The 24,893-nt window shown below is 59.2% G+C and overlaps 5 protein-coding genes and 1 non-coding gene across 16 annotated transcripts in view; 2 read left to right on the top strand and 4 right to left on the bottom strand.

Annotated features, from left to right (window-relative positions):
• Nucleotides 1–3,426: 3,426 nt before the first annotated feature.
• Nucleotides 3,427–7,359, bottom strand: RING1 (ring finger protein 1). Of its 4 annotated transcripts, none has more exons than XM_075555449.1 (7): nucleotides 7,233–7,359; nucleotides 6,928–7,039; nucleotides 5,931–6,091; nucleotides 5,596–5,811; nucleotides 4,538–4,927; nucleotides 4,128–4,401; nucleotides 3,427–3,829 (listed from the first exon to the last, which is right to left on the bottom strand). In XM_075555449.1, the coding sequence occupies exons 2-7, from the start codon at nucleotides 7,003–7,005 to the stop codon at nucleotides 3,728–3,730; spliced, it is 1,221 nt and encodes a 406-aa protein (XP_075411564.1). In that variant the 5' UTR covers nucleotides 7,006–7,039; nucleotides 7,233–7,359; the 3' UTR covers nucleotides 3,427–3,727. The 4 variants fall into 4 exon arrangements, with proteins under 4 accessions (XP_075411564.1, XP_075411563.1, XP_075411562.1 ...); XM_075555448.1 differs by having other exon boundaries at nucleotides 6,928–7,103; nucleotides 7,233–7,358; XM_075555447.1 differs by having other exon boundaries at nucleotides 6,928–7,103; nucleotides 7,197–7,351.
• A 1,746-nt stretch (nucleotides 7,360–9,105) lies between these two features.
• Nucleotides 9,106–11,220, bottom strand: HSD17B8 (hydroxysteroid 17-beta dehydrogenase 8). Of its 5 annotated transcripts, none has more exons than XM_075554182.1 (9): nucleotides 11,151–11,220; nucleotides 10,736–10,953; nucleotides 10,512–10,628; nucleotides 10,336–10,428; nucleotides 10,152–10,237; nucleotides 9,956–10,040; nucleotides 9,735–9,777; nucleotides 9,497–9,571; nucleotides 9,106–9,301 (listed from the first exon to the last, which is right to left on the bottom strand). In XM_075554182.1, the coding sequence occupies exons 1-9, from the start codon at nucleotides 11,194–11,196 to the stop codon at nucleotides 9,285–9,287; spliced, it is 780 nt and encodes a 259-aa protein (XP_075410297.1). In that variant the 5' UTR covers nucleotides 11,197–11,220; the 3' UTR covers nucleotides 9,106–9,284. The 5 variants fall into 5 exon arrangements, with proteins under 5 accessions (XP_075410297.1, XP_075410298.1, XP_075410299.1 ...); XM_075554183.1 differs by having other exon boundaries at nucleotides 9,968–10,040; XM_075554184.1 differs by lacking the exon at nucleotides 9,735–9,777.
• Nucleotides 11,221–11,416: 196 nt separating this feature from the next.
• On the bottom strand, nucleotides 11,417–15,168 carry SLC39A7 (solute carrier family 39 member 7). Of its 3 annotated transcripts, none has more exons than XM_075555446.1 (8): nucleotides 14,981–15,168; nucleotides 14,250–14,664; nucleotides 13,993–14,161; nucleotides 13,805–13,864; nucleotides 13,520–13,666; nucleotides 13,102–13,239; nucleotides 12,719–12,915; nucleotides 11,417–12,308 (listed from the first exon to the last, which is right to left on the bottom strand). In XM_075555446.1, the coding sequence occupies exons 2-8, from the start codon at nucleotides 14,661–14,663 to the stop codon at nucleotides 12,036–12,038; spliced, it is 1,398 nt and encodes a 465-aa protein (XP_075411561.1). In that variant the 5' UTR covers nucleotide 14,664; nucleotides 14,981–15,168; the 3' UTR covers nucleotides 11,417–12,035. The 3 variants fall into 3 exon arrangements, with proteins under 3 accessions (XP_075411561.1, XP_075411559.1, XP_075411560.1); XM_075555444.1 differs by having other exon boundaries at nucleotides 13,102–13,242; nucleotides 14,981–15,142; XM_075555445.1 differs by lacking the exon at nucleotides 14,981–15,168 and having other exon boundaries at nucleotides 13,102–13,242; nucleotides 14,250–14,974.
• LOC142454075 (small nucleolar RNA SNORA19) lies at nucleotides 13,315–13,443 on the bottom strand. Its single transcript, XR_012785605.1, has one exon. It is a non-coding gene; the product is annotated as a small nucleolar RNA SNORA19 (small nucleolar RNA).
• A 46-nt stretch (nucleotides 15,169–15,214) lies between the features above and the next one.
• RXRB (retinoid X receptor beta) lies at nucleotides 15,215–22,145 on the top strand. Of its 2 annotated transcripts, none has more exons than XM_075555443.1 (10): nucleotides 15,215–15,667; nucleotides 16,397–16,644; nucleotides 17,145–17,301; nucleotides 17,671–17,850; nucleotides 19,250–19,422; nucleotides 19,746–19,875; nucleotides 20,052–20,184; nucleotides 20,293–20,396; nucleotides 20,711–20,816; nucleotides 20,916–22,145. In XM_075555443.1, exons 1-10 carry the CDS (start codon nucleotides 15,433–15,435, stop codon nucleotides 21,061–21,063), a joined length of 1,614 nt encoding a protein of 537 aa, XP_075411558.1. In that variant the 5' UTR covers nucleotides 15,215–15,432; the 3' UTR covers nucleotides 21,064–22,145. The 2 variants fall into 2 exon arrangements, with proteins under 2 accessions (XP_075411558.1, XP_075411557.1); XM_075555442.1 differs by having other exon boundaries at nucleotides 15,298–15,667; nucleotides 20,305–20,396.
• A 1,275-nt stretch (nucleotides 22,146–23,420) lies between these two features.
• The window catches only part of COL11A2 (collagen type XI alpha 2 chain), a 29,884-nt gene continuing 28,411 nt past the window's right edge, over nucleotides 23,421–24,893 (top strand). The window contains exon 1 of the mRNA XM_075553847.1: nucleotides 23,421–23,517. Coding sequence (XP_075409962.1) covers nucleotides 23,421–23,517 — 97 coding nt within the window. The remainder of the gene's footprint in view (nucleotides 23,518–24,893) is intronic.

Genomic DNA, 24,893 nt, shown 5'->3' with positions numbered 1-24,893 from the left:
GACTGCACCCTGAGAGATTGGCGCCCCTCCTGCATGAGATGACTTGGCCCTCACCCCAGGAGCAAAACCCAACTCCAAACTCTAGGTCATCAAGTCCATTCTGACTCACAGTGACCCTATAGGACAGACACCTGCGGGTTTCTGAAATGGTCACTTTAGAGAGGCTGGTGGTTTTGAACTGCTGACCTTGCGGTAGCAGCCCAGTGCATAGAGCCTATGCCCCAGGTGTTTTTCATGGAACAGTGACTGCACTCCTCCTTGCCCACCGCGTCGCCTGCAGGGAGAGCTGTGAACATGCACATTACTGGCTGCACACCCAATTTCCCGATCCCCACACGTGCCAGGGTCAGTGTGGTAATGGGTTGCTCACCAAAAGGTCAAAGGTTCAAAACCACCTGTCGCTCCAGGAGAGAAAGATGAGGCTTTCTACCCCTGTTAAGGACTACAGTCTGAAAATGGGTGCCCAAGCAAATGTGGTGAAGAAAGTTGATGGTGCCCGGCTATCCAAAGATATAGGGTCTGGGTTCTTAAAGGCTTGAAGCTAAACAAGCGGCCATGTAGCTGAGAAGCAATAAATCCCACATGGAAGAAGCACACCAGCCTGTGTGATCACGAGGGGTCGATGGGATTAGGTATTAGGCATCAAAGACCCATAACAAATAATCAAATCATTGTGAATGAGGGGGAGTGGGGAGTGGAGACTTAAAGCCCATTTGTAGGCCACTGGACATCCCCTTACAGAAGGGTCACAAGGAAGAGAGGAGCCAGTCAGGGTGCAGTATAGCACCATTGAAACATACAACTTTCCTCTAATTCTTCAATGCTTCCTCCCTCCCACTGTCATGACCCCAATTCTACCTTACAAATCTGGCTAGAACAGAGCATGTACTCTGGTATGGATAAAAGCTGGAAACACAGGGAACTGAGGACCTATAACCCCCTCAGCACCCATATTGAGAGTAGTGCTCCCAGGAGGGTAAGAGTAAGGTGAGGGGAGAAAGAAGGGAGTGATCACAATGATTAGCATATCGAACCCTCCTCCCCTGGGACAGACAACCGAAAAGTAGGTGAAGGTAGACATTGGTCAGTGTAAGACATGAAATAACAATAATAATTTATAAATTATCAAGGGTTCATGAGGGAGGGAAAAATGAGGAGCTGATACCAAGGGCTCAAGTAGAAAACAAATGTTTTGAGAATGATGAGGGCAACAAATGTACAAATGTGCTGGACACAATGGATGGATGGATGGATTGTGATAAGAGCTGTACGAGTCCCCAATAAAATGATTTTTAATCATTTTAGTAGGGGCTCATCCAACTCATACAATGTACAATTTGTACATTCATTGCCCTCATCATTCTCAAAACATTTGCTCTCCACCTAAGCCCCTGGCATCAGCTCCTCATTTCCTCCTCCCTCCTCATTCCTCCCTTCCTCATGAACCCTTGATAATTTATAAATTATTATTTTGTCATACTTTGCCAAAATTATTTTTTAATAAAGAAAAATATTTTGAGAATGATGATGGTAACACATGTACTTGTTTTTTTAAAAAAAAAACAAATGAGTTACAGCCTGGGAAACTCACTAGGGGCAATTCTATTCTGTCCTGCAGGCTCCCTAGGAGACTGATTCAACTGAGTGGCAGTGAGGTCTGCTGGTTTGTTTCCTTGCTTTTGGCTTTGGGGGTGCTCATGCAGGGCCCATACTGGAAGCACCACTCCCCTGCCGAGTGCCTTACTCTCCTGGCATTACTGGGCTCAAACCTCATAGCAACCTCTTGCCAGCGTCTTGCATGCTCCTAAAGGGTCCAAGCCTACACACAGTCGCTGGGCTGGCAAAAACCGTGAACCCAAGTCTGACATTTGGGGCCATCCTCCGTCTCTCCCCTATGCCCAGTTAGCTCCACAACCTGTACTAGGGGACGTCAAAGTTTGTGAAGCAACGGAAACCACTTTTTTGGAAGCGCCTCACGAGGCCCTGGGGGTGTCCATGGCTAAGCCCTCCACTACTAGCTATCTTGGGGCCTGGCAACCTGCTTCCCCAAAGTACAGCACGTGCGCTGGGGGCGCTGGCTGGGACCTGGAAGGCACTGCCTTGTAACTAATGGGGACTCCATGTATCTTACACTAGCACGACACAGTCAAGTTCCTTTATTGTATACTTTGTATCTCATTTAGTCTAACCCACGACTCGGATAGGCTCGGACAGGGTGCAGGATTTGGCAACTAGATCCCCTAGGAAGGTCAGGGGAGAAACGTGTGTGTGATTTAGGCATTGAAACACATGATAAGAGTAGTCATTTCTCTTGGGTGTGGGTAGGAGAAAAGGGGTCTCCCATACACAGTAGGAGAGGGCGGGCTTGGGGACTTCGGAGGGTAAGAGACAGTTGGTGGGGGCGCAGGCTGGGAAACGGAAGCGAATGCTGGTGGGGACAGCCCATGGGGTCTGAAGAGAGGAGGTAAGGCCGCCGCACTCTCCCGCAACGCCTCCCTGTGTTCTTCCACGAAGTTCCGGGAGGAACGCCCACCTTCCTCCCGCAAGAAGAGAAGGGGCCTTAGGGTCCAGGGATGGGGAGGCAGGGGTAGGAAGGGGCTCCCCCAGGGCTGAGGACGGCGGGGTTTGTTTCCGAGCTCCGGGTCTAAGCGGCGGCGGTAGGCCACCGGCCCGGCCCTGCTGTACTTTCCGGGCGGAAGAAACCAGCTCTCCCAAGGGTGGAGTCGCCTGTCTGCCTGTCCCCTGACCCCAGGACTCACCCTGGAGCAAACGCAGGAATGTGGAGTGGGCACGGAGGGTGGGCGTGGGGTTCCGAAGGCTGCGGAAGTGAGGCTGGGGAGGTGGGAGCAGTTCCAGGCTGGTGAGGAGCCCCCCCCCCCCACTGCCCCTCTCCCGGAACTCCCAGGGGGGCTAGGTCGTCCTGGGAGCTGTCGTCCCTGTCCCTGCTCGCCTAGCTTCAGAAGGCGACCCAGGGTTTGGGGTGCCCAGAGCTCTTCCCACCTCCCTCTATCGTTTTCTTTCTAGCTAGAGACCAGCCCCTCCAGGGGAAGAGGCCCAGTGCCCATCACAGCCCTGTCACCCTCTCCAGAGAAACCTTGCTCTTTGAAGCCACTGTCCTTCAAAACCGAGACCCTGCATTTCGGTGGCCTGTGTGATTCAAACTTCAGGGGAGTGTGTCTGTGTCGGTCTGTCTGGTGTGGGCGTGGAAGCCTGACCTTCACACACCTCTCCACTCCTTCAGCCTGCCTCTCCCTGAGCTGCTTGGGGGCGGGGGTGGGGGAAATCAAGCCTCCTGATTTAAGTGAATGAGACCCTCTGAATAAGCTTTGGCATTTCTTTCCAATTCCAAGGCTCATTCTTTCCAGGGTTTCTGGGCTCCCCTCCCTCCACACACACCCCTGACCAACAGAGACACAGAACTGCAGGTTTCAAAGAGGAAACAAAGCAAGTTTGTTGTCTTGGAGTTTGGGACGATGGTGCAGCGGGGAGCGTTCTTGCTGAGACGGCAAGCTGGGGTCAATAGAAAACGCAGTAGATGGGGCGCATGCCCCATTCTGTACAATATAGAAGAATCTGATATAGATAATTTGTATAAAAGCCACTTCTCATTTGTGTCCTTCTGCTGGTTGGCCGGTTGGGGTCACTGGGGGACAGAGAAGCTGGGGTGGTAGACCAGGGCTCGGGGGCCACCCTGTGGTCCTTGTCCTCTGGGTGCCCCTCTGCAGCGTCACTTTGGGTCCTTGGTGGGGGCGTAGCAAAGCTCCAGTGGCCGGGACACCTTCCAGAACTTCTCATTCACGAGCTCCAGGGTCAGTGAGCCGTTCAGCGTCTGGGGAAGGGGAGAGGGGGAACGTTGGAGGGGAGAAATGGCATCGGCACCCCCACCGCCCGAGAGAGAGAGAGAGAGAGAGAGAGAGAGAGAGAGAGAGAGAGAGAGAGAGAGAGAGAGAGAGAGAGAGAGAGAGAGAGAGAGAGAGAGAGAGAGAGAGAGAGAGAGAGAACAATAATAAAGAGGGGCGGGGTGAAGCAAAAGAACGCGGAGGGAGACAGGGGAGAGGAGGGCTGGTGAGTAAGAGGCCAAGACGGGAGCGCGGCAGTGCAGAGCGGCCACGCCTCTCCCAGCTCACCGTGAAAGCTCCGCCCCCTGGGGCAATGTAGATGGTGTACTGCTTCTCGCTGACGCCCTCCAGGCTGGGCAAGGTGGGCTCCTCGGGGCCGTCAGCTCCTCCGGCACCCCCACCCTCCCCACCGCCCCCATCAGGTCCTCCAGCATCCGGGGCACCCCCTCCAGGCCCTCCTGGCTCCCCTGCCTCTTGCTGCTGCCTCCGCTCCAGGGCGATGCGCAGCGCCAAGTACTTGGAGAGATGGTCGACGGTGGCATTACCGGTGGTCTTCACATACCTGCGAAGGAAAGGGCATGGGGGGCTTCAGAGAAGGAAGTAAGGAAGGAAGGGGGGCTGCGAGGAGAGACTTCCCGAAGGGCCTCCGGGCTCAGCCTTCTTTGGCTTGTGCTCTGGGGAAAGGCGGGGCTCCTCACCTAGTCTGGCAGTATTCGCCCTTCTCCACGAGCAGGGGGTGGGGCCGGAACACGAGCTCGATTTCTCCTCCGGGCTCCGGGGGGCTGGGGGCCCCGGGAGGGCTTGGGGGCCCCAGGGTGCCGCCTCCCAGAGTCCCTCCCCGGTCGCCAGAGTCCTCAGACCCAGCACCCCCACCGACCCCTCCCGTGCAGCCTCCCCCAGTCCCTACACTGCTCCCCCCTGCGCCCCCTCCGCGGGGTCGCTTGGGAGCAGGGCCAGGGGTGGAGTCGGGAGCGGAGTCTGAGCTCACGTCCTCTCCGTCCCCTTCTCCTTCGCCAGGCTCTCCTTCCCCCCCACTCATCGTGGTGGTCTGATCCGACCCCGGGATCTGCCTCCGCACACGCTGGGCCCTGTGGACGAAAGTGGGCGAGGTTAGGAAACCTCAGGGATACCAGCGGAGGACCTTAAACTTCAGAGAATTGAGAACAGGGATATGCAATATTTCACTATACATCGTCTGGGTGGCGTGCCCTGAGTGTTTTGCCCTCTCTAGCTTATCCTGTGAAGCTGATCCTTAATTATATTTGCCCTATTATAAATAGCTGGGGAGACCAAGTCACTTGCTTGAGATCGGCAGAGCTCACAAAGCAAAGGGTGATTCAAGAAGCAGTAGCATTATCGTGCCCTGGGAGGCGGTTTCCAATGCAGAATCTTAGATCTGAGTCCACACCGAGTGACTCAAGATTTTCGTTTTTAGCAAGACTCTCAGGTAATTTGGAAAGACATTCAAGTTTGAGAAACGCTGGCCAAGGTGGTAACTTAGTACTCCCCAGCAGTATGACTGAGAGCGAAAGTTCAAGACCACTGCTGTTCTAACGTCTAGAAAGGAGGCTATCTCCTTCTCAAGAACTGTAGTACCGGGTGCTTACAAGAAGCAGGCTTTCTATCCATGGCTTCCAGGCCTGAGGAGCAGGCTGGGGCAGGCTCCTAGGTTTGCTTATGGTTCCTCCTCGTGAGCCAGCAGCAAGGCCAGCACGGTGGGCCCCACCAGTGCCAGTGCCACCGCCGCGCTCTGTACCTGTGCATGGCCTGCATGCGCAGCCCCTCCTCGATGCTGGAGCTCAGTGCCTGCTGGTTGTGCAGGCGGCTCAGGCGGATGAGCACCCGGTCTTGGTGGGCCTCGTATTCCTCCCGGCTGGGATAGATCTTAGAAATGAGGGCATCGAAGTTGGGGTCTGGCCGCAGGGACCGCTTGGATACCAGCTTCTTGCGACAGGTGGGACACTCCTTGTTCCTGGGAAAGGGGAGGCCCCCTGTGGTTAGTCACCTGGGCAGTGAGGTCCAGGCGGGGCCAGCACCAGCAACAGGGCCCTGGTCCTGTTCACCCCAGCTCAAACAGGCCCCTCCAGTTACCCGCTCCTCAGGGCTGTGACGATGCAGTCGGAGCAGAATCGGTGGAGACACTCCTTGGTGGTCATTGTGTTCTTTAGCATGTCCAGGCAGATGGGGCACATGAGCTCCGAGTGCAGCGACCGGGGCGAGACGGCAATCTCTGTGCCATCCATGATGGCTTCCTGGAGGCATCAGAGCGGGCAGTGGGTAGGGGGAGGGCGGGGGGGGGGGGAGGCTGTGGACTCAAGCGGGCTATGATACACGAATTTAGAGACCTTCAGAGAGATGGCAGACATTGGGTACTTCCTATTGGCTGCTTGGGGATTCAGAGACAAGAGAGGGGTGACTGAGTGAGAGAAGACAGAGGACAGAAAGGATCTGTGCCCGGTCACCAGGAGTCGGGCCTCTGCCATCAGAGGATGTGAGGTGTGGGGCAGAGCCCGGGGGGATGAGACTGCAACGCAAAGGCCGGATCAGAATGCTCAGGGGTATGGTCGGGGACACTTCCATTTTCATAAGCTCTGGAATTGACTTTGACTCCTGACAACCCCATGGATGTCAGAGGAGATAGAACTGGCTGGTTCTTCTGCAGTGGATCTCCAGGCCTTTCTTTTGCGTGACTCGCTAAGTTTTTCCTTAGCAGTGCACTGTTAACTGTTCAAACCCCACCCCCTCCCGCAACAAACAAGCTCCTAAGGCCAGCCTTGGAGGCCCCGACCTAAGGCGTCGGGCGAGGGAAGGTCATTTCTGGGTCTGCTTACTATCTTTCGAACATAGGCTGTAGCGCTTCTTCTGCCTCCCTGGCCGGGCTGTTTAAGAGGGCGAAATGAGAATAAATGTAACCGTGTTTTTTTTTTTTTTTTTAAGGTTAAGGTAACTTAAAGGTAGGGCCAGAAAGTCTGACACCAGGCAGGGTTGGGCGAGAGGAGCAAAGACTGAAGAAGAGGCTGTGCCAGGGGGGTCGCGGAGCGGGAGGTGTGGGAGGAAGGGGCCAACTGTGGGGGAGGATCCCCGTCACCTGCGGTGTCCGGTGCAGCTCGTACAGACTCAGTTCCCACGTTTTGCTGGCATTCTGGGCATTCGCGGGCGTCGTCATGGTGACCAGACACAGATCCCCCACCAGAGTCCCGCTGCGGAGGAGAACGTGGAGGGGCGGGGGTGGGGTGGAGGAGGAGGAGGAGGAGGAGAGGGAGACTGAGGGGAAAGGGGGGTGTTAGGGGGCCGCCCCTCGTGCAGACCCCGCCCCTCCAGAAGCTCCCCCAGGTCCCCTGCCGGCCCGGCCCTCACCCGGCTCCAGCCGCCGGTGCCGGGCAGCCGCCGCACCTCTCCGCGGCCGGGCGTCCCGGGTCCAATTCGCTCCGGCTGCTGCCCCTGCTCAGACAGGAGCTCCCGCCGCCGCCGCCGCCATGGCCCGGGCGCTGGGGCCCTACGTCACTTCCGCCCGCCCCTCCACTCCCCCCCCCCAACCTGGGCGGCGGAGACGTCACCCGCTGCCCCGGGGCGCGGGTGGGACGCGGCGTGGGCTCCGGGCTCTCCGCCCACCAGACTCGTCCGCCTCCAGTCAGGAACCCGGGTCCCCGGAGCCCCGTGCCACGTGAGGGCCTAGGTCCCGCCCCCGCCCCCCACAGTGGTGCAATGTGCCCCCAACCTTAGCCGCCTGTCCTCCTTTGATCCGCCCCGCCACCCCTGGGGCCTCCGCCCCGGAGGGCGGGGCCTGGGTGCGCAGGACCCCCGAGCGGGAGCGCACGGAGGGCTCGGAAAAGGGGCTACCCTCCACCCCACCCCCGCCCCTATGTCCCCTTGGCGCCCTGGGGAATCCCACCCGTCTCCCACTTTCTCATGAATCCCAGCGTGGGCTCCGGGGTCGGGGGAAGGAAGCTGCAAAACGTTTCTTTGCCGCGTCAGCCCTCTAGTCCTGGGGGCGCAACTGGGTCCTGAGGCGCCCAAGAGTCCCCACCTTCCCACCCTGGGCGCTTGCTCCACCCTTCGCTTTGGCGCTCCCCCCGCCCCCCCACGCCCTCCGACCCGCTCTCCCCTCGAGGTCTGGGGGCGGCGGCTCGGGACGTCCAGACTCAACTCTCGGCCGGAGCCATAGACTCGAGAATTGCGTTTGGACAATCAGGAGCCGCAGCCCGGGGCGGGGAAGGAGGAGCAGGGGCGCAATGGGGCAACAGGGACACCACGCGGAAACAGGGACGGACACACACACACTCACACACGCGATGGGGCCCCCAATCGGGGAGGGGTGTGCGCTGGCAGGAGGTGGGGGGCGGGTGCCTAAGAGGCAGAATGTCTGGAGTGGGAAGTGAGTGGAGCCTCTTCCAGGACTCTTGAGAGAAGGAAAAGGGTATAGGAGGAATAAGAGGCCAGAGGCCTGGGGCATAGGGATCCCCAAAGAGGGCTGGGGGTGAGGGGCATAAGGGAAAGACCTTCCTGGCCTTCCAGCACCCACCTTCCCCCCCACCCCGCCAGGCTGAGTTGGGGCCCCTACACTTGGGCTGCGGGTTATCCCTGGGGGTGGCCTATCTCTGGACAGGGTAGCAATGGGTCCCATTCCCCCCCACTTCCCAGGTTCCCCCCTACTTCCCTGTCCTCTCCTTCTGTCCGTGGCCAGTCCTTATGTGGGCTCCAGAGTCGATTAGCGCCGACCCCCTCCCCTTCCTCCTCCTCCTCCCAGCCCCCTCCCTTCTGCTCCCCTCCTGCTTCTTTTATCGGCTAGTCCATTCCCCTAATCCTGGCCCCCTCCCCTAATCCCCCCCACCCGACCCCAGGCCGGCTGCAGCTATTGTAGAGGAGAGAAAGGGGAAGGGGGGGACTTAGAGAAAGGAGAAGGGTGGGGGAGGGCCACCTGTTCCAAGACCCCCCTCCAAGGCCAGACTGGACACTGGATGGGGCCATGAATAAATCACCCTTGGGCACCAGAAGGACCCAGGGAGTTGGGACAGGGGGGTGGGGGACTGAGACTGCAGGACCAGGGGTAGGGGGTAGGACAGAGACCCTCCCTCAAAAAAAAAAAAAACCAACCCAGAGTGTCAGGCATACACAGTGACATACACTCTCTCCTCTCACACCCGGTGGCGGGGGTTGCCCTGGGAGACCAGGCAGTGAAAGGGAACAATCCTTGGGGAAAGGGAAAGGAGGGGGCGGTGGAGAGCCGTCTGAGGACTTGGACACAAGAAGAACTGGAGGTGGCAGGGAAGAGGATTTGGAATTTATTAGGGTCACAAGCACCCCTGCCTCCCATGTTCAGCATTCTCTGAGCCATACACTGCTACCCTTTTGTAGCCTGGGAACGGAGAGTCTGCGTCGGCAGGAGGCCCAGCGGGGCGGGCAGGGTGGTGGAGGAGTGAGCAGGGTCCAGGGTCCTTGAAGTGGTTACATGAAAAGACCTCCTGGGAGGAACAGAAACACTTGGGCAGTTGAAAGGCGGAGGGCCACTGGGCTGGGCGCACCCACTTTGGTCCCTGGCCCGGAGAAGGGAAACTCAGTGCCCCTCCCATTGGCTTCAGATTCCCTCAACTGGTTTTCTCATCTCCTGAAGGCCCCACTTCTCTGTCCCCCTCCCTCTCCCCACACCAGCCTCTTACCAGTGACTTCTATCGAGGCCCCTGTGATATAGCCACTGTCCTCCGATGCCAAGAACGCAACCACGTCGGCCACATCTGTGGGAGTGGTGGGGAGAGGCAGACTCCTGCTGACCCCCGTGGGCCCAAAGCAATCATCGTCTCCCGCCCCAACCACCAATCTTGGTGGGGCCCTCTCACAGATACCACAAACCTCGGGGTTTGTTTGTTCATTCGGGCCCCTTCCCCACTCAGTGCTCACCCTCAGGGATCCCTATTCGTCCCATCGGGATCATCCTGATCACCTGTAAGGAAACACTCCCGCGTGTGGATGAAAGGTCCTTTTGTGGAGCCTTTTGTCCACCCAGTGCAGTCTGTGCCTCCCCGCACCCTCTGCCCTTTCCAGTCCTTCACCCCTGTGTACATGGAGGGCGCAACTGTGACTTCAGCATTCTCTTGGAGCCCCGAGAGATCGTGTCCTACCTTGTCCCGCACCTTTTGTGTCACTTTGTGTGTCAAGGGTGTCACAATGAACCCTGGGAGGACAGAGTTACAGCGGATCCCGTGGCTGTGGAGGGAGAGTGGGTGCTGACTCTGGAGAGGACTGCTACTGAGTTTCTCCCTCAGAGACGTACCCCTCCCCCAACCTCCGTGAAGCCCCCCTGGGGGTCCTGCCAACCGTCCAAGCTCCTGTGCTACTGTCTGAGTCAGTCCGATCACTCCGGCCTTGGAGGCAGTGTAGTTCGTCTGTCCATAATTCCCCACCTATAGGTGAGTCAGAGAGCTGATATAAGTCATCCGTTCCCAGGAGGGGCTCTCCTCTCCCCCCATTTAGCCTGTTGACCTCCTTAATTTAGTCTGACCTTTCCTACGATGCTACTGATGTTGATGATGGAGCCATGACAACCGCTGGACACCAGGGCTTGGGCTGCAGCCTGCGTGACTACAAAGGTGCCCTAAGGGAGTAACCGGGCAAAAAGGATCAGCTACAGTGATAGCCCTCTTCCAGGCCAGAAGTCACAGGTTCCGAGGTCACCACCTTGAGGTTGACAGCTATGACTTTGTCCCAGTCGTCCTCAGACATGTGAAGCAGAGACTCATCCCGGGTGATGCCCGCACAGGACACAACGACAGATGGCGGCCGAGAAAAGCTAGCCTGTGGGAGGGGAAGGTTACACACACCCCAAGCCCACAGAACGACAGGGAGCGGCGCGGTGGCGCGGGGTCAGCGTTTTTTTCAGGGGCGCGGTCACGTGGGGTCACCTGCACTTGTTCCATTAGGCGCTTAGCGGCCCCGGTCTCAGACACATCCGTCTGAAAGGCAGCGTGGGCCCTGAGCGGCGCTGGCTCTCCGCTCTCGGGGGCGCCCAGCAGCCGCACCGTCTCCTGCGCCGCCGCTGCATCTAGGTCGCAGGCGGCCACGGTGGCTCCTTCCCTGGCCAGGCGCACGCTAACCGCTCGGCCAATGCCACTGCCCGCACCTGAGATGGGAAAGGGTGGGCGAGAACACGCCGGGGGCAGAGGGCAACCAGTGGGGAGGGGTCAGAAGTCACCCGACTTCTGTTACATGAGTTATTTCACACAAGGTTCCAGCGGTCACAACCGCCGCGGGGCCCAAGGGCGAGCCCCCCCCTGACATTACTCCAGAACCCCAACCCAAGGGAGAGCACCCCTCAACCTGTGACCAGGGCCAGCGCGGAGCGCAGCCGGAGCTGAGACGCCATCCCGAAACGGCTGCAGGAGGCAGAGGCCACGGCGCCGAGCCAATCCGAGCGTCGCGGGGGCGTGGCCAGAGCGGAGCCGAAGCCAATAGGCTGCGCCAGCTCTCGGCCGTCTGCGGCCACTAGCGGGGCGCGGACACACTGCAGATTAGGGACCTGGGTGGCCCAGGACCCACATCTCCCACTTCCCAAAACAGACAAAGACTGCATAGGGCACGGTAGATCAGATCGGAGGACTTTATTTCCGGACTCCACCCCACCCCTCAATCCAAACAGTGACATTAAAAAAAAAAGATAAGGTCAGGAGATTAGCAACTAACTCTTCCCCCATCCCACCCACCCCTCCTAAATCACTCCCAGATCAGGGCACACGATTCATAGACGTTTAATGGATGTTCATCATCCCCCCCACCCCCGATTCTTCTATGTCCTCTGTCCAGGGCTCTGAACTTCCTGGAAGCCTCCAGCAGGTGGGAGAGAAGCAGGTGGCCCTTGGAGAAGCCTGTATGTGGCAGCTTGGTCCTCTGAGAGTAGATGGAATTGGGGACACTGGTAGGCTGGCATCGTCCTACTCCCTTCCAGTTTTCTTCCCAGCCCCCATTGGCCCCTGAAATCCCAACTGTGTGGTCAGTTGGTGCCCAAAAGTGTGGTCCTTCAGGCTGCTTCTTCTCACCTGGATAGCCCCTGTTCAACTGCCAGACCGCAATGGCCCCCACCGCCCAAAGCACCACTTCCTGAGGCCACAACTCTTTCCGCTGGCAGATATTCCTGGTCAGGACCCCCAACCTGGAGTGAGGATCTGGGGCCGTGAGGCAGGAGTGGGGGGCAATCCATCCCGCCTCTCACTCGAGGTGGGCTATGAGCACCATCATGACCACGCCGCCCAGCAGCCCCAGCACCTCCAAAAGTGACTGCAGTGGGGATGCCTCCCTCAACAGCTCCGGCAACACAGACACCGTTGCCACATAGATGAAGCCCCCTGCAGTGAATGGCAGCACCCAGCCAGGACCTGCACTGCCTGACACTTCACTGCCCACTGCCCCTCCTTCAGCTAGAAGGGCACAGGCGGTGCCCACCAATGCCCCGACTGCCGTCACCAGCTGTAGACGCATCGCCTGGAGAGCAGAAGAGAGAGACATTAGTCGGGAGTAAAGGAGTATCACTGTGTTAGCTATGGCTGGTGGGGGCTATGGGCATACATGGGTAGGGTGGGTGTCTTTGGAAACTAAGGGGGAAAGGGAGGGCATCTAGGTAGGCATTTTCTAGAAAAATCTTACAAAGAGTTTAGAGCAGACACTCATTCTGATTCAGGTGAGAGTAAGGAGTGGGGTGAACATAAACCATTCAGAGTAGAGACTACAGTTGAAGACATGCTAGGCTACAGGACAAAGAAACAGAATGTACTCTTCTTCATTTCTAGAGGATGTTTTTAATGACAGCAGGACTTGTGCAGTCTTGGATTTTGGGTGGGTGAGCAAGGACACAGGATTTCAGGCAACCAGGTTTGGTACAAATCATCACCAACCTGCTTTTTGCTGCAGCCAGACTGGACCAAGATGGCAAAGTCTCCAACTTCATGGGGCACTTCGTGTAGCAGGACCGTCACCGTGGTCAGCACCCCCAGCCCTCGGCCTCCGCGAAACGAAGCGCCGATCGCCAGGCCATCAGTGAAGTTGTGTGCCAGGTCAGCAGCCAGATTCAGATATCCTGATACACGGAGGTCTTGGAGAAGAGGAGGACCATCAGAGCAGAGGCAGCCACTATCGCCAGGCCAGCCCTTCTCACCCCCCCCCCCAAGAGACCACTCCACAAGTAGGCCCCCTGTGGGTCTCAGCCGTCTGCATCCTCCATGTGCGCTGCTTCTCAAGTATGCCCACTGCTTCGGCTGATGCTAGTCTTGACCCTCACCTGAGCCTGCTGTTTCCTCTTCAGGGTTCTGAGGTCTCAGCGACCCATCTTTGGGCCCCGTGCTCCCTCCTTTCCTCTTCCGTGCCCCCCCGGCATCCTTTTCTTCCCCCTCTGCATTCTGCTTCTCCTTTGAAGGACCTTCTGAAGGAAGAGAGGGGCTGGTAGGAGTGGAGAAACAGACACTGCCTGACATACTGTCTTTCTCTTTTTTTGCAATGTGTGGAGGTGACTGACAGCGATGGCTAGAGTAGCCACACTGCTAATTTACCTCCAATGAGTCATCTGGCACAGCAGAAATATCTTTTTCCTCGATATGAAGGAAAAAGACAATGAAATGTGCATACCTGACATCTTTTCAAGTGAAAAGCCCTCTTCCATCTAACAGCCACAGACGAAGATGCTGAGGCAGACAGCTCACCTTGTCTTCCATGTCCATGACTTCCATGCGTGTGACCATGAGTGTGTCCATGTCCTCCTTTCACATGTCTTACAAATTTCTCCACCACAAGGAAGGCGACAATTCCACCAAGGACCCACAGCCCCACGGAGAGAATGGGGCCCTGGCCTGAGGATGTTAAGGGGAATGATGTTAAGGGGAATGCACAGGTTCGATTCCTCTTCCCCAAGTGTAGATGCTGACTGGGAAGGGCAGACGGTTCCCAAACATGATCTCAAGTCCACCCCCTCTTTGCCCTTTCCTCACCACTGTGCGAGTGTCCATGTCCACCTGGCTGCACCACCGGGGGCTGGTGGGAATGAGGCTCTGGGGCAAGAAGGGAAAAGGCCAGATGAGAGAACGACCGCCCCTGGGGGTAAACACCAGAGGGTATGGGAAGGGGAGAGATCCCCCTCTGCCCCAGGAATAACCCATCTTCTGCAGGGATCACTTACCCAGGGCGTGAGGGATGAGGTGCAGAAAGGCATCTCCTAGAAGTCCCCCAGAAGCAAAACTGAGCAAGATCTGGAGCAATGAGCGATGCCGAGGGGAGTTCGACTCCACGGGGATGAGGAAGAGGACAAAAAACGGAGCTGCCGAGATCAGCACTGTGGCCCCAAGTGCCTGGTGAGGGAAAGGCGAGATGCAAATGGTGCGGGTTTTCGAACAATTCAGAACCAGCCCCTCTCGCCCCCATCCCCTGGGGACTCACATAGGCCCAAAGAGTGACAGTGTCCAGGTCCTGCTTGATGCCTGGAGCCCCAGACTCCCCATAGCCTCCATGGCTATGCGCATGGTCATGTCCATGTCCTCTGTGGGAGAGGCTCTCATGGGAGTGGCCATGGCTATGGCCATGGTGCAAATCCTCATGTGAATGTCCATGATCGTGACCGTGGGTATGTCCATGCCAGATGCTCTCATGAGTGTGGCCATGGCCATGGGCATGGCTGTGTCCATGGTGGAAGTCCTCATGTGGGTGCCCGTGGCTGTGCCCATGGAAGTCCTCGTGCAGGTCGTCGTGCAGGTCGCCGTGACCCTCGTGTCCGGCCACCAGCAGCCCCAAGGCCGCCCAGGTCAGCAGTCCCACGGTCACCCAGGGGGGAGACCCCAGGCCTCTGGCCATCATGCTGACCGGAGGGATAGAGGCGGTGACTTCGCTTGTCCCTCAATTCTACGCCTACACAGCTGACACTTTACTCAGGTCGGGCCTTCCGTCCACCTCTAAGGGCCCCTCCATTCCATTCGGTTCCCACCCACATTGTTCCCAAGACTCGTTGTCTTTATCCTGTCCCCCCCTTCACGGATGTAGGGCCCCCGAGGCTGCCGCTCTAGGCTTCGGTCCGCCGCATTATGGCCCCTCTGGGCCCTCGTCTCTATGACCCATTAGGTGGCGGAAAAGGCCCGGAAAGAACGGTGGGGGGAAAAAAGCAAGGGAATTCTTACCGGCTCCGGGATCCTCTCTTCTCCCAGTCGGCTTGGACGTGGCACTCTCCTCCTTAGCTCCCGCGAGAGCAGGAAATTCCGCTCTCCCGGCGTCCGAACCCCTTTACCAAGATGGTCGCGCTGCGGGCGCGGCGAAGGGCCCCCCCCGCCCCCCAGTCTCTAGCGAGCATGCGCGAGCGCGGAGGTTCTCTGAGGCGAGGCGGGCCCGGCGGGCTCGCAGGGCCGAGGAGCCCGCCTCCTCCGTTTCCAGCCAGACGAGGGGGCGGGCGCCGGAGCCAGACTTCCCGTCTGTACCAAGATGGCTGCCACGGCGGCGCTGTCATTTCGGAGCCGAGCTCGGCGCAGCGCCTGACTCAGCCCGGTTCTGGCCCGGAGTCTTTCCCTCGGGGGCTGCCGGGGGCTCGGGGAGTTCGTGGCACCTCCCCGGCGCCCCCCCCTCCCAAGCGGGCGTCATGTCTTGGGCCGCCCGCCCGCCCTTCCTCCCCCAGCGGCTCGCCGCGGGGCAGTGTGGGCCGGTGGGGGTGCGGAGAGAGATGCATTGTGGGGTCGCGTCCCGGTGGCGGCGGCGACGGCCCTGGCTGGATCCCGCGGCGGCGGCGGCGGCGGCGGCAGCGGCCGGAGAACAACAAACCCCGGAGCCGGAGCCGGGGGAGGCCGGACGGGACGGAATGGGCGACTGCGGGCGGGGTGAGTGCCCTCGCGGGCGGACCGGCGGGCGAGTGGCCGCTCGGTCGCCTGCAAGCCCCCTTCCCCCCACCCTCCGGCGCGCTCTCCTTGCCGCTCCCGCCCCCTTGTTTGTAAACACGCACCCCCCCACCTCGCGAGGGCCTGAGCGCCCTCCCTCCGGGGCGGGGCGGGGAGGGGGAGCTGCCTCCTTCTTAACCTTGGCCGCGAGGCCCCTGAGCTTCGGAAGTCCCTGGCGTGGGAAGGACGTGATTCCCTTCAACCCTGAGTGCACTGGACACGTGAAGGTGGATCCCGTGTGCTTGGAGGGGGGCTGTCTTCCACCCACACCCCTCACTTGCTCTATCAGGCTCCTGCGCTCCAAAGCAGGGACGGACGGAGGGGCTAGTTGTTGCACCCCACGTGCTGCCCCACCCACCGGAGACGGGTCTGGTTTGACGTGACCCGGTAGTCACGCAAATATCTTGCTTGGAGTTTTGCCTCACCTGGAATTACACACCTCTCCTTTGTCACCGCTCCCGCACCCCCCCCCTCCCCTACCACCACGGGAGTTAAAACGTTTGACAACAGGGTGTCTCTGGACTGAGTGATGGGCCGGATAGGGTGGAGGGGGTGGGGTGCAGCAGGGGATTAGAGAATTAAAGCTTCCAGTTGGATGAACGAAGACTCATTCTCTCTTTTTGTCTCTCCTGTCTCTGTGTGTCTCTGTACTTGTGTGTACCCCTTCCTCAGACTCCCGAAGCCCAGACAGCTCCTCCCCAAATCCCCTTACCCAGGGGGTCCCTCCCCCTTCTCCTCCTGGGCCACCCCTGCCCCCTTCGGCAGCCCCATCTCTTGGAAGCACGGGGGCTCCGCTCCCACCCCCACTGCCACCACCTCCACTGGGCTCCCCCTTCCCGGTCATCAGCTCTTCCATGGGGTCCCCAGGCCTGCCCCCTCCAGCTCCCCCAGGATTCTCCGGGCCTGTCAGCAGCCCCCAGGTGAGAGGTCGTGACTTGCTGCTGCCTCTTCACTTTCATTTCCTTGTGACCCCCAGATCATTGTGTGAACTTGCCTATGGCCCACTGATCTAGCCCTCTCTTCCGGGTAGGCTGTGGTTCTTGAGAGACCCCTTCCTGGGCTTCCGAGGTGACTGATCTTTCAGTGCATGCTTCTTCCCCGGCCCTCTAACAGGACCTGGCAATCATCCTGCAATCCCTTTCTTCTGTCAGTCATTTTTGCGCCTTGAGCCCCTCTTTCTTTCCAGGATGGTCTCATCTGCTTTCCAAGATCCGTGCCCCTCAGAGCCACTGTGTTGCACAATTTCAGGGGACACTGTTTATGCCCATTCTTTTGGATTGTGCCATAGACTGTAGCGTGGAGTGACCCCGGGAATGTGCAACGCAGCCCCTGCTCCTGTGGGAGGGCATGAGTCCTGGGACCTGTGAGAGTCTCCTTCCCAATGAGTCTCCCTGTGACTTCCCTATTTCCCTCATCCCAGATTAACTCAACAGTATCGCTTCCTGGGGGTGGGTCTGGCCCCCAAGAAGATGTGAAGCCACCAGTCTTAGGTGTCCGGGGCCTGCACTGTCCACCCCCTCCAGGTGGCCCTGGGGCTGGCAAACGCCTGTGTGCAATCTGCGGGGACAGAAGCTCAGGTACGGGACTCAGAGGACCAGAGAGGAGGAAAGATAGAATTGGGGCCACGTCCCGTGGGCTGTGGGAATTCTGGGGTGCTAGGATCAGGCTGGAGTAAAGTGAGCTGGGGGAGCCCTGGTGAGCGTGGAGGACCTGAAACTAAGTGGTAGGGCGGGGCAGGAGAGGGAAGAAAGGGCTGAGACAGCACGTATGTACAAAAGGGGAACATCCTTCTCCTCCTGGTCCCCTGGCTGTTTGGCACTTACAGGGAGGACTTAAAATAAGCTTTGCCTGGGGAGGTTGGCCAGCGATTTGATAGAGAGAAGCTAGGTGGGAAGTGCCCGTCTGACAGCGGCGGCGTGTGGGCTCCCTCTCCCTCTCTGCTGCAGGCAAACACTATGGGGTGTACAGCTGCGAGGGCTGCAAGGGCTTCTTTAAGCGCACCATCCGCAAGGACCTGACCTACTCATGCCGGGACAACAAGGACTGCACGGTGGACAAGCGCCAGCGGAACCGCTGTCAGTACTGCCGCTATCAGAAGTGCCTGGCCACAGGCATGAAGAGGGAAGGTCAGTCAGGGGCCCAGCCTTGTGGACACTCTACAGCCCACCCTGGGAGAGGAGGGAGGAGGAAGAGGATCTGGGAACACCAGTCCCTGCAGAGGCTGGACAGCTCGCTCTCCTCCAGAGGGCGATGTTTGATTGCTCACTGTCCTCATCAGCTCCCCCCCCCCCCCCTCCCGGCATCCTAAGGCTAGTCCCTCTAGTTCGCCTCTTGGTGACCTCTCTGGCCTGTTCCTGTGTCCCCTCCCTAGTTGGCTCCCAGGGTAGAGAGCATGCCTCTTCCCACAGTGAGCCTCTCTAGCTCCCTTCCTCTAACCCAAACAGTCTGACTTGATGCTTTCTCTTTGGTCTCCTCTGATCTCTGGGTCTCTACACTGACACTACCGACATTGCTGCTTTCCCTCCATCTGACCTGCTTAAGTCTGGCTGAGGAATTCTGAGAGAGAGAGAGACAGAGACTGACTGGTGGGGTGGTGTTTATGCATTGGGCTGCCAGCTGCAAGGTCAGCAGTTTGAAGCCACCAGCCACTCCAAGGGAGGAAGGCGAGGCTTTCTACTCCTGTAAAGAGTTGTAGTCCAGAAACTCACAGAGGCGGGGTCTCTGCCCCGCAGGGTCTCCATGAGTCAGAATTGACATGCCGGCAATTGACTTTAGAGCATTGGTTCCCAGAGCGACCCATACTGCCCCCTAGGGGCACCTGGAGTGATGGAGGGGGGACACCTGCAAGGCAGATCGATCCCTGTGCTTTATCCTGCGTTATGGGCTATAATACAGAAGGCTTTAAATGCCAGGGGAAAGGGCACGGAGTAGTTTTGTGAAGTTTCTGAAAATGGGGTGGTAGGCAAATAAGTTTGGGAACCTCTGCTTTTGTGATGGTCTCCATCAAACCTCAGCTTTGTGAAGGCCAGCGCAAGGCTGGGGGGTAAGGGGGCTTTCCCAGGGCTACGTGGCAGAAGAGGGGCCAGGAGGGGATCAGAGCCCGCATCTCTGAAGGCACGGCAGCCAAGCACACGTGCGTGAACTTGGGCTAGTAATCGACCTGCTCCATGTCCCACTCCATCTTGAAAGATGGGAACAGTAGTTCACAGCGTGTATGTGGTGGTTGTGTGACTGTTAGAAACGCGCTTGGCACATACCTTAGCATGCAATAGGACATTTAAAGACTTAGTTCCCTGTTGCCCTTGTTTCCTTCCCCTCCCCTCCCCTTCTCCTTGACTCATGTGTCTACCCTTGCTTCAAGACTGTTGTCCCCAGGTTACCATGTCTAGTGACTGCCCCAGTTCCTAGAAATAGTTCTTCGGGGCTCTGAGATGCTGGTAAGTTTCTCAAGAGCATTTTGAACCCTGTGTGACTTGCTGCTGACTGTCCACTTTCTTTCCCTCCCCCCCTCCCCCAATCCCCCAGCGGTACAGGAGGAACGTCAGCGGGGAAAGGACAAAGATGGGGATGGGGAGGGGCCTGGGGGAGCCCCCGAGGAGATGCCTGTGGACAGGATCCTGGAGGCAGAGCTTGCTGTGGAGCAGAAGAGTGACCAGGGCATTGAGGGTCCTGGGGGAACCGGGGGTAGCGGCAGCAGCGTGAGTGATGGGGTCGATTCACTCTCCTTGATGGGGGTGGGGCAGGGGAGGGGATCCCCAACCTCCTCCTAATACTGCCTGGGGTTGGAAGCGATGTCAGACCAGGCGTGTCAAACACCTGAGGTGGACATGGGAGCTCCCTCCGTCCCCCAAACTCCGCACCGGCAGAACCACAGGCAAATCCCCCAAAAATCCTTGTTGGAGGAGAAAACCCAATTATGGGGATTGGTTCAGAAGGGACCTGAAGAAAGACCGCAGTTTAAGGAGGGTGTGTCAAAATACCTCCAGGCCTTCCATAACTCTTACCCTCCTGCCTCCTGCAGCCTAACGACCCCGTGACTAACATCTGCCAGGCCGCTGACAAGCAGCTGTTCACGCTCGTCGAGTGGGCGAAGAGGATCCCACACTTCTCCTCATTGCCTTTGGATGACCAGGTCATTTTGCTCCGGGCAGGTCAGTGACATTGGGTCCCTTTGTCACCTTGACATTTGGCCCCTCCTTGGCCTCCTGACCGCCAGTGAACCCAGGGACCTGACCTTGCATACCCAGGGAGCCCAGGTCACTGACCTGGCCACTCCTCCTCCTCCTCTTTCCCCACTCTGCTCCCGCCCCTGCCTTCCTGCTCCCAGGGTGGAACGAGCTGCTCATCGCCTCCTTCTCGCACCGCTCCATCGACGTCCGAGACGGCATCCTACTAGCCACGGGGCTCCACGTGCACCGCAACTCTGCCCACTCTGCAGGAGTGGGAGCCATCTTTGATCGGTCAGTGGCCCTCGGCTGGACTGGCCTGGCCAGTAGGTAGAGGGATTGGGGCTATAGGCTGGTCCGTGTCCAAGGCTGGCTGAGCTGTGACCTTTGAGTGACCTGCAGGTCCCTCTCCAGGGTGCTGACAGAGCTAGTGTCCAAAATGCGTGACATGAGGATGGACAAGACAGAGCTTGGCTGCCTGAGGGCAATCATTCTCTTCAATCCAGGTAAGAGGAGGGTCACCCCTGTCTTCCAAGACCAAAGCAACCTTGGGGCCTCCTCTTCTCCAAGGACTCCTAAGCTATTCCCCCTCAGTAAGACCCTCAACCCGAAATCTCTTTAAGTCTGCATCTGTTCCCTTTCCAACTCCATCCCACAAACCGAATGGGCTAAATGACTCGAAGCTCTGCTTCCTTTGGCAAGCCAGCTGGTGGAGGGCAAGTAGGGGCCCGAGGGGGAAGGTCTGTGTGCCCCGCCTGCATGCCTGCCCTGAAGAGATTCACCTTCCCCCTTTTTTGTTCTCTCTTCCCGGCCATCCCAGACGCCAAGGGCCTCTCCAACCCCAGTGAGGTGGAGGTCCTCCGGGAGAAAGTGTATGCCTCCCTGGAGACCTACTGCAAACAGAAGTACCCTGAGCAGCAGGGACGGTGAGACGAGCCGTGGGCACTGCGGCCTTCCCGGGCAGGACTGGGCAGCGCCATGAGAGGGGACCCAGCGCTCACCTCCTTTTCCACTGCCCGCCTCAGGTTTGCCAAGCTGCTGCTGCGCCTCCCTGCCCTCCGGTCCATTGGCCTCAAGTGTCTGGAGCACCTGTTTTTCTTCAAGCTCATTGGTGACACTCCCATCGACACCTTCCTTATGGAGATGCTCGAAGCTCCCCACCAACTGGCCTGAGCCTGGACCCCGACTGACTGGTGCTCCTCCTCACCCTCAGGGGTGCGCATCCAGCAGAGACTCCCAGCCTGGGACAGGGAGGGGAGGAGGGAAGGGGCCAAGTTCCCCGGGGCCCTCTGGGGACGAGCAATGCAGGGCCAGAGCAGAGACCTTTTAGGGGCTCCGTTACCTCTAACCCCAAAGCGTCTGCTTCAGATTCCAAGTCACTGGGGCCTCCAGAGTGCTGCCAGGGCTGGGGACTTCCCCGAAGTGGCCTCCTGTCCTTGGTTCTGTGTGGGCTCCCATCCCCTGCCTGGACTGGTCTCCCTCCCCAGCGCAAAGCCCTGGCCTGCTCCCATTCACATCCTGCCTCATGTCTTTCCCCGTCTGAAAAGTGGAACTGGGAGCTCCCCTAGAGATGGATCATGGGGGGCAGGCCCCCCAAGCAGATGGACATGGGAGCAGGGCTCTGACAGGCCTTCCTCTTCCTAAGCCCAGCAGCTGGGTCGCTCTGGAAGAGGGGAGGGGGCCTGTCGCTGGCTCCTTTCTAGGGGCCCCTGGTGCACTCACCTCCTGCTTCAGTCAGACTGAGGAGCAAGGTGGGGGAGGAGGCAACCTGCTATTTTTAATTTCCTCTGAAGACAGAGACTTGCAGTTAGTCTCAGAGAAGTACTGTACTTCCCCAGGTTGACTAAGACATGCCAGTGGTGGATGCGGCTGTTTGGGAAAGGCAGGGCCCTAAGTTGGTTTGCCCCTGGGGATCTCCGACCACTGGCTTTTGCCCTCCGCTGCCCCTCTTCCCCACATCTAACTGGGACCCTGCCTTGATGGCCTTGGGTGGAGGACGAGGGCCGAGTACTGTCCCTGTGAGTGTAGTCCTCTGGGCCTTCCCACTGGCTGCCCAGTAGGATGGCACGGGGAGGGACGCGGAGGAGTCTGGCCCAAGAACGGAGGGGAGTTGGTGGAGGGGAGGTGGCGGGTCTGCAGATGGCGCGCCAGGGCTGCATGGTTTCTGCCCTGCAGCTCTGCTCTTCGGGTTTCCTTTCCCTCCTTCACTCACACACATAAACTCGCTTTCAAATTAAAATCGCTGCTTTTCTGGACTGGGTGACTGTTTGGGGGGCAGCGCCGTGCAGGGCTTGGGGTGGTGGCCGTGGTGCCCCTTAGGGAACACCGGATGCGCTCCTGGAGACTGCGGCGCAGGTTCCCTGGGGTCTGAGAAAGGCGCAGGGTGGGGAGACAAGGCGTGCTTTGTGGGTGGGGGTGCCCCCCCTCCGCATTGGGCGGGGGAGGGTGTGCCAGGCTTGGGGGCGGGGCTGACTGGAGGGGTAAGGGGGTGGAGGCTGATACTCAAAGGCTCCTTGTTAGCCTGCATCCTTCGCTGCCAGCGGGCGGCGGCGCCTGGGCTGGAGTTCGAGCCTTCTCTCCAGCGGTGCCGCTGGCTCCGGGCAAAAACGGCGCGCGGGGGGGCCTGCATAAGAACGCCCAATGTGGCCACCTTGTGGGTGCACTGGCTGGAAGCCACTTCGTGTCCCTGGGTGACCCTATTTCCCCAGACCCTCCCAACTAGCGTCACCTGCCCTTCATCTGTACAGTGCCGGTGTCTCATTCCACCTGGGGCTCCCGGACTCCTTTACCCACTCCCCCTGTTTTCATCACCCGGAGCCTTGTCCACCGGCTGGTCCTCGGTCCCAGGCTCCATTAGTGCACCCCGCCCCCCTGCCTCCCGCTGTGGCCTTGCGGGTCTCCTATCTATAGCCCCGTCTATAAATACCCCAGCCCCAAGCTCGCCTCTGTAATTACCCGGGGCGGGGCAAGGGGATGTAATTACGGAGACCTGGTGACAGGGGGCGGCGACCCCCGGGCCGCCTCTCACCCCCCTCCGTGTCCCAAGTCCCGCCCCACCACCGATACCCAGAGGTGCTGGTCGCCAACCAGGGGGGCTGAGACTGCACCTCAGGGTGCTGGACGAGGTAGAGGCTGGGGACAAGGGACCCATATTCCCGAAGAATCTGGGGGTGCGGTCAGCCGAGTCTGCGAGAGCAGGGGGACCAGTCAGGATCAGGGAGGGAGGGAGGGCTCGCCCCCGCCCCTCCAGCCTCAGGTGGAGACGGAGGGTGGGGTTTCCCCTTGGTGGCAGTGGGCGGGCGACTGCCGCTGGGGGCCGGGCCGGGGGCGTGGGCGAGGTGGGGGCTCTGGGCCGCTGGGGTGGCCGGGGACACACAGGAGCGGCGGCCACCGAGGAGGGAGCTGAGCCGGAGCCCCGACGGCGCCTCTGCATGGAGTTGGGCCGCTGAGCGTCGCCGCCGCTGGCCCGATAGCCTCTGACCTCCCCGGACCTCTGCGTCCAAGCCGCCTGCTTGGCTCTCCTGTCAGCCATGGGGCGTCGGGCCATGGAGCTGGGCAGCCGCTGCCACCGCCTCCTCCTGCTCGTCTCGCTGGTGCTGGGGTTGAGCACAGCCCCAGCCTGGGCAGGTAAGAGCAGCCCAGGTTCAGGCCGGTCTCTTGGGGTCCAGCTCCAGGTCCCTGGGGAAGGGACAGCTGATGTCCAGGGCTGATGGTCAAGGGTCCAGGCTGTGAGGCAGGATACCAGGTTCCTTCCTTGAGATGGCATGGGGTGGACAGGTCAGGTGGAAAGGTGGGGGACCCTAGAAAGCCTGGAGCAGAGCAGGGTTCCTTGCCCAGGGCCAGTCTGGTCCATCTTTGTGTGCTGGGCTGGGGATGGGAATGGTAGATGGCCCTGGTGATGAATGAGGTGTGTGTGTGTGTGTGTGTGTGTGTGTGTGTGTGTGTAACCCTTGGGGCCAGTAGGCTGTCTGTGGGTCAGAGCTGGGGAAGGAGGGAAGACTCAACTGACTGTCCTATTGGCATGCCGCCTCCTCCCTCCCCCCTCCCTGTGCCCTGGATGCTGCCACGCGGCTGGCTCTAGGGAGCACTGAGGCCGGCTGCCAACAGGACGGCCGCTGGACAGGGCCGGATCAGGTGTCTCAGACTGGAGCCAACTCTTTGCATTCCTGCCTCTCCCCTCCCCCACTGGCCCATCTGGCTCCCTGGGGACCCCAGTGTCCATGACCCCAATCTATACCTTCATTTCCCCAGGACCCGTAGAAGAACTGGGTTCATAGAAGAACTGGGTTGGCGTCCTAGAGGAGGGGCCTGGAAGCACCTGGATCCTAGGCAGATCCTACTCTTGGGATACACTGGGGGCTGATTTGCCTATAATTTGACTATTCACTTTGTCTCCTTCCTCTGGAGAGAAATGGTCCTAAAGGCAGCAAGCGTAGAGGAGTTAGGTCTGATTACAGAAAGAACTTCCAAGAGGAGAGGACTGTGGGATGCAGACCAGGCTCAGAGACTGGAGGGGGTTGACTAGACACTGGTGCTTCTGCTTAGCCCAGGAAGGGGACCAACTGCCAGGGAGGCAGGGATGGCCAAGATGACTCTCTTATTTGGGGACTGGGGGAGTGGAGCTGGGACTCAATAGGAAAGTGGGTCCCTAGAGAATTGATAAGAGTGACAGTAGACGGGTATTTAGGGCCAGAGGGGGTAGTGAGGGGCTGATGGGGCCCCCAGAGGGACTTGGTGGGGCACCAAATGAGGCAAGTGGCCTGGGGTGGGAAGGCTGTGGGTGGACTTTCAGGTAATCCGTCTCTAGGACCCAACTGTATTTTTCTGAGTTTGGTGGAGGGTGGGGGCCTCTGAGGTCTCCTTGGCCTGGGGTCTCTGTGAGTCTCTGTGTCTCTGTCTCCCTCATTCCCTGTCTCTGAAAGCAGCCCTTGTGTGTTGGTGTTTGCTGAGCCGCCACACGCGGGGGCCGGCTTGGGTGGGGGCTGGTGGGGGGGCAAGACCGT

This window comes from Tenrec ecaudatus, chromosome 7 (assembly GCF_050624435.1).
Source record: "Tenrec ecaudatus isolate mTenEca1 chromosome 7, mTenEca1.hap1, whole genome shotgun sequence".
NCBI lineage: Eukaryota > Metazoa > Chordata > Mammalia > Afrosoricida > Tenrecidae > Tenrec > Tenrec ecaudatus.
Note: the sequence above shows the minus strand (reverse complement) of the source record. Positions and strands in the feature narration are given on the sequence as shown.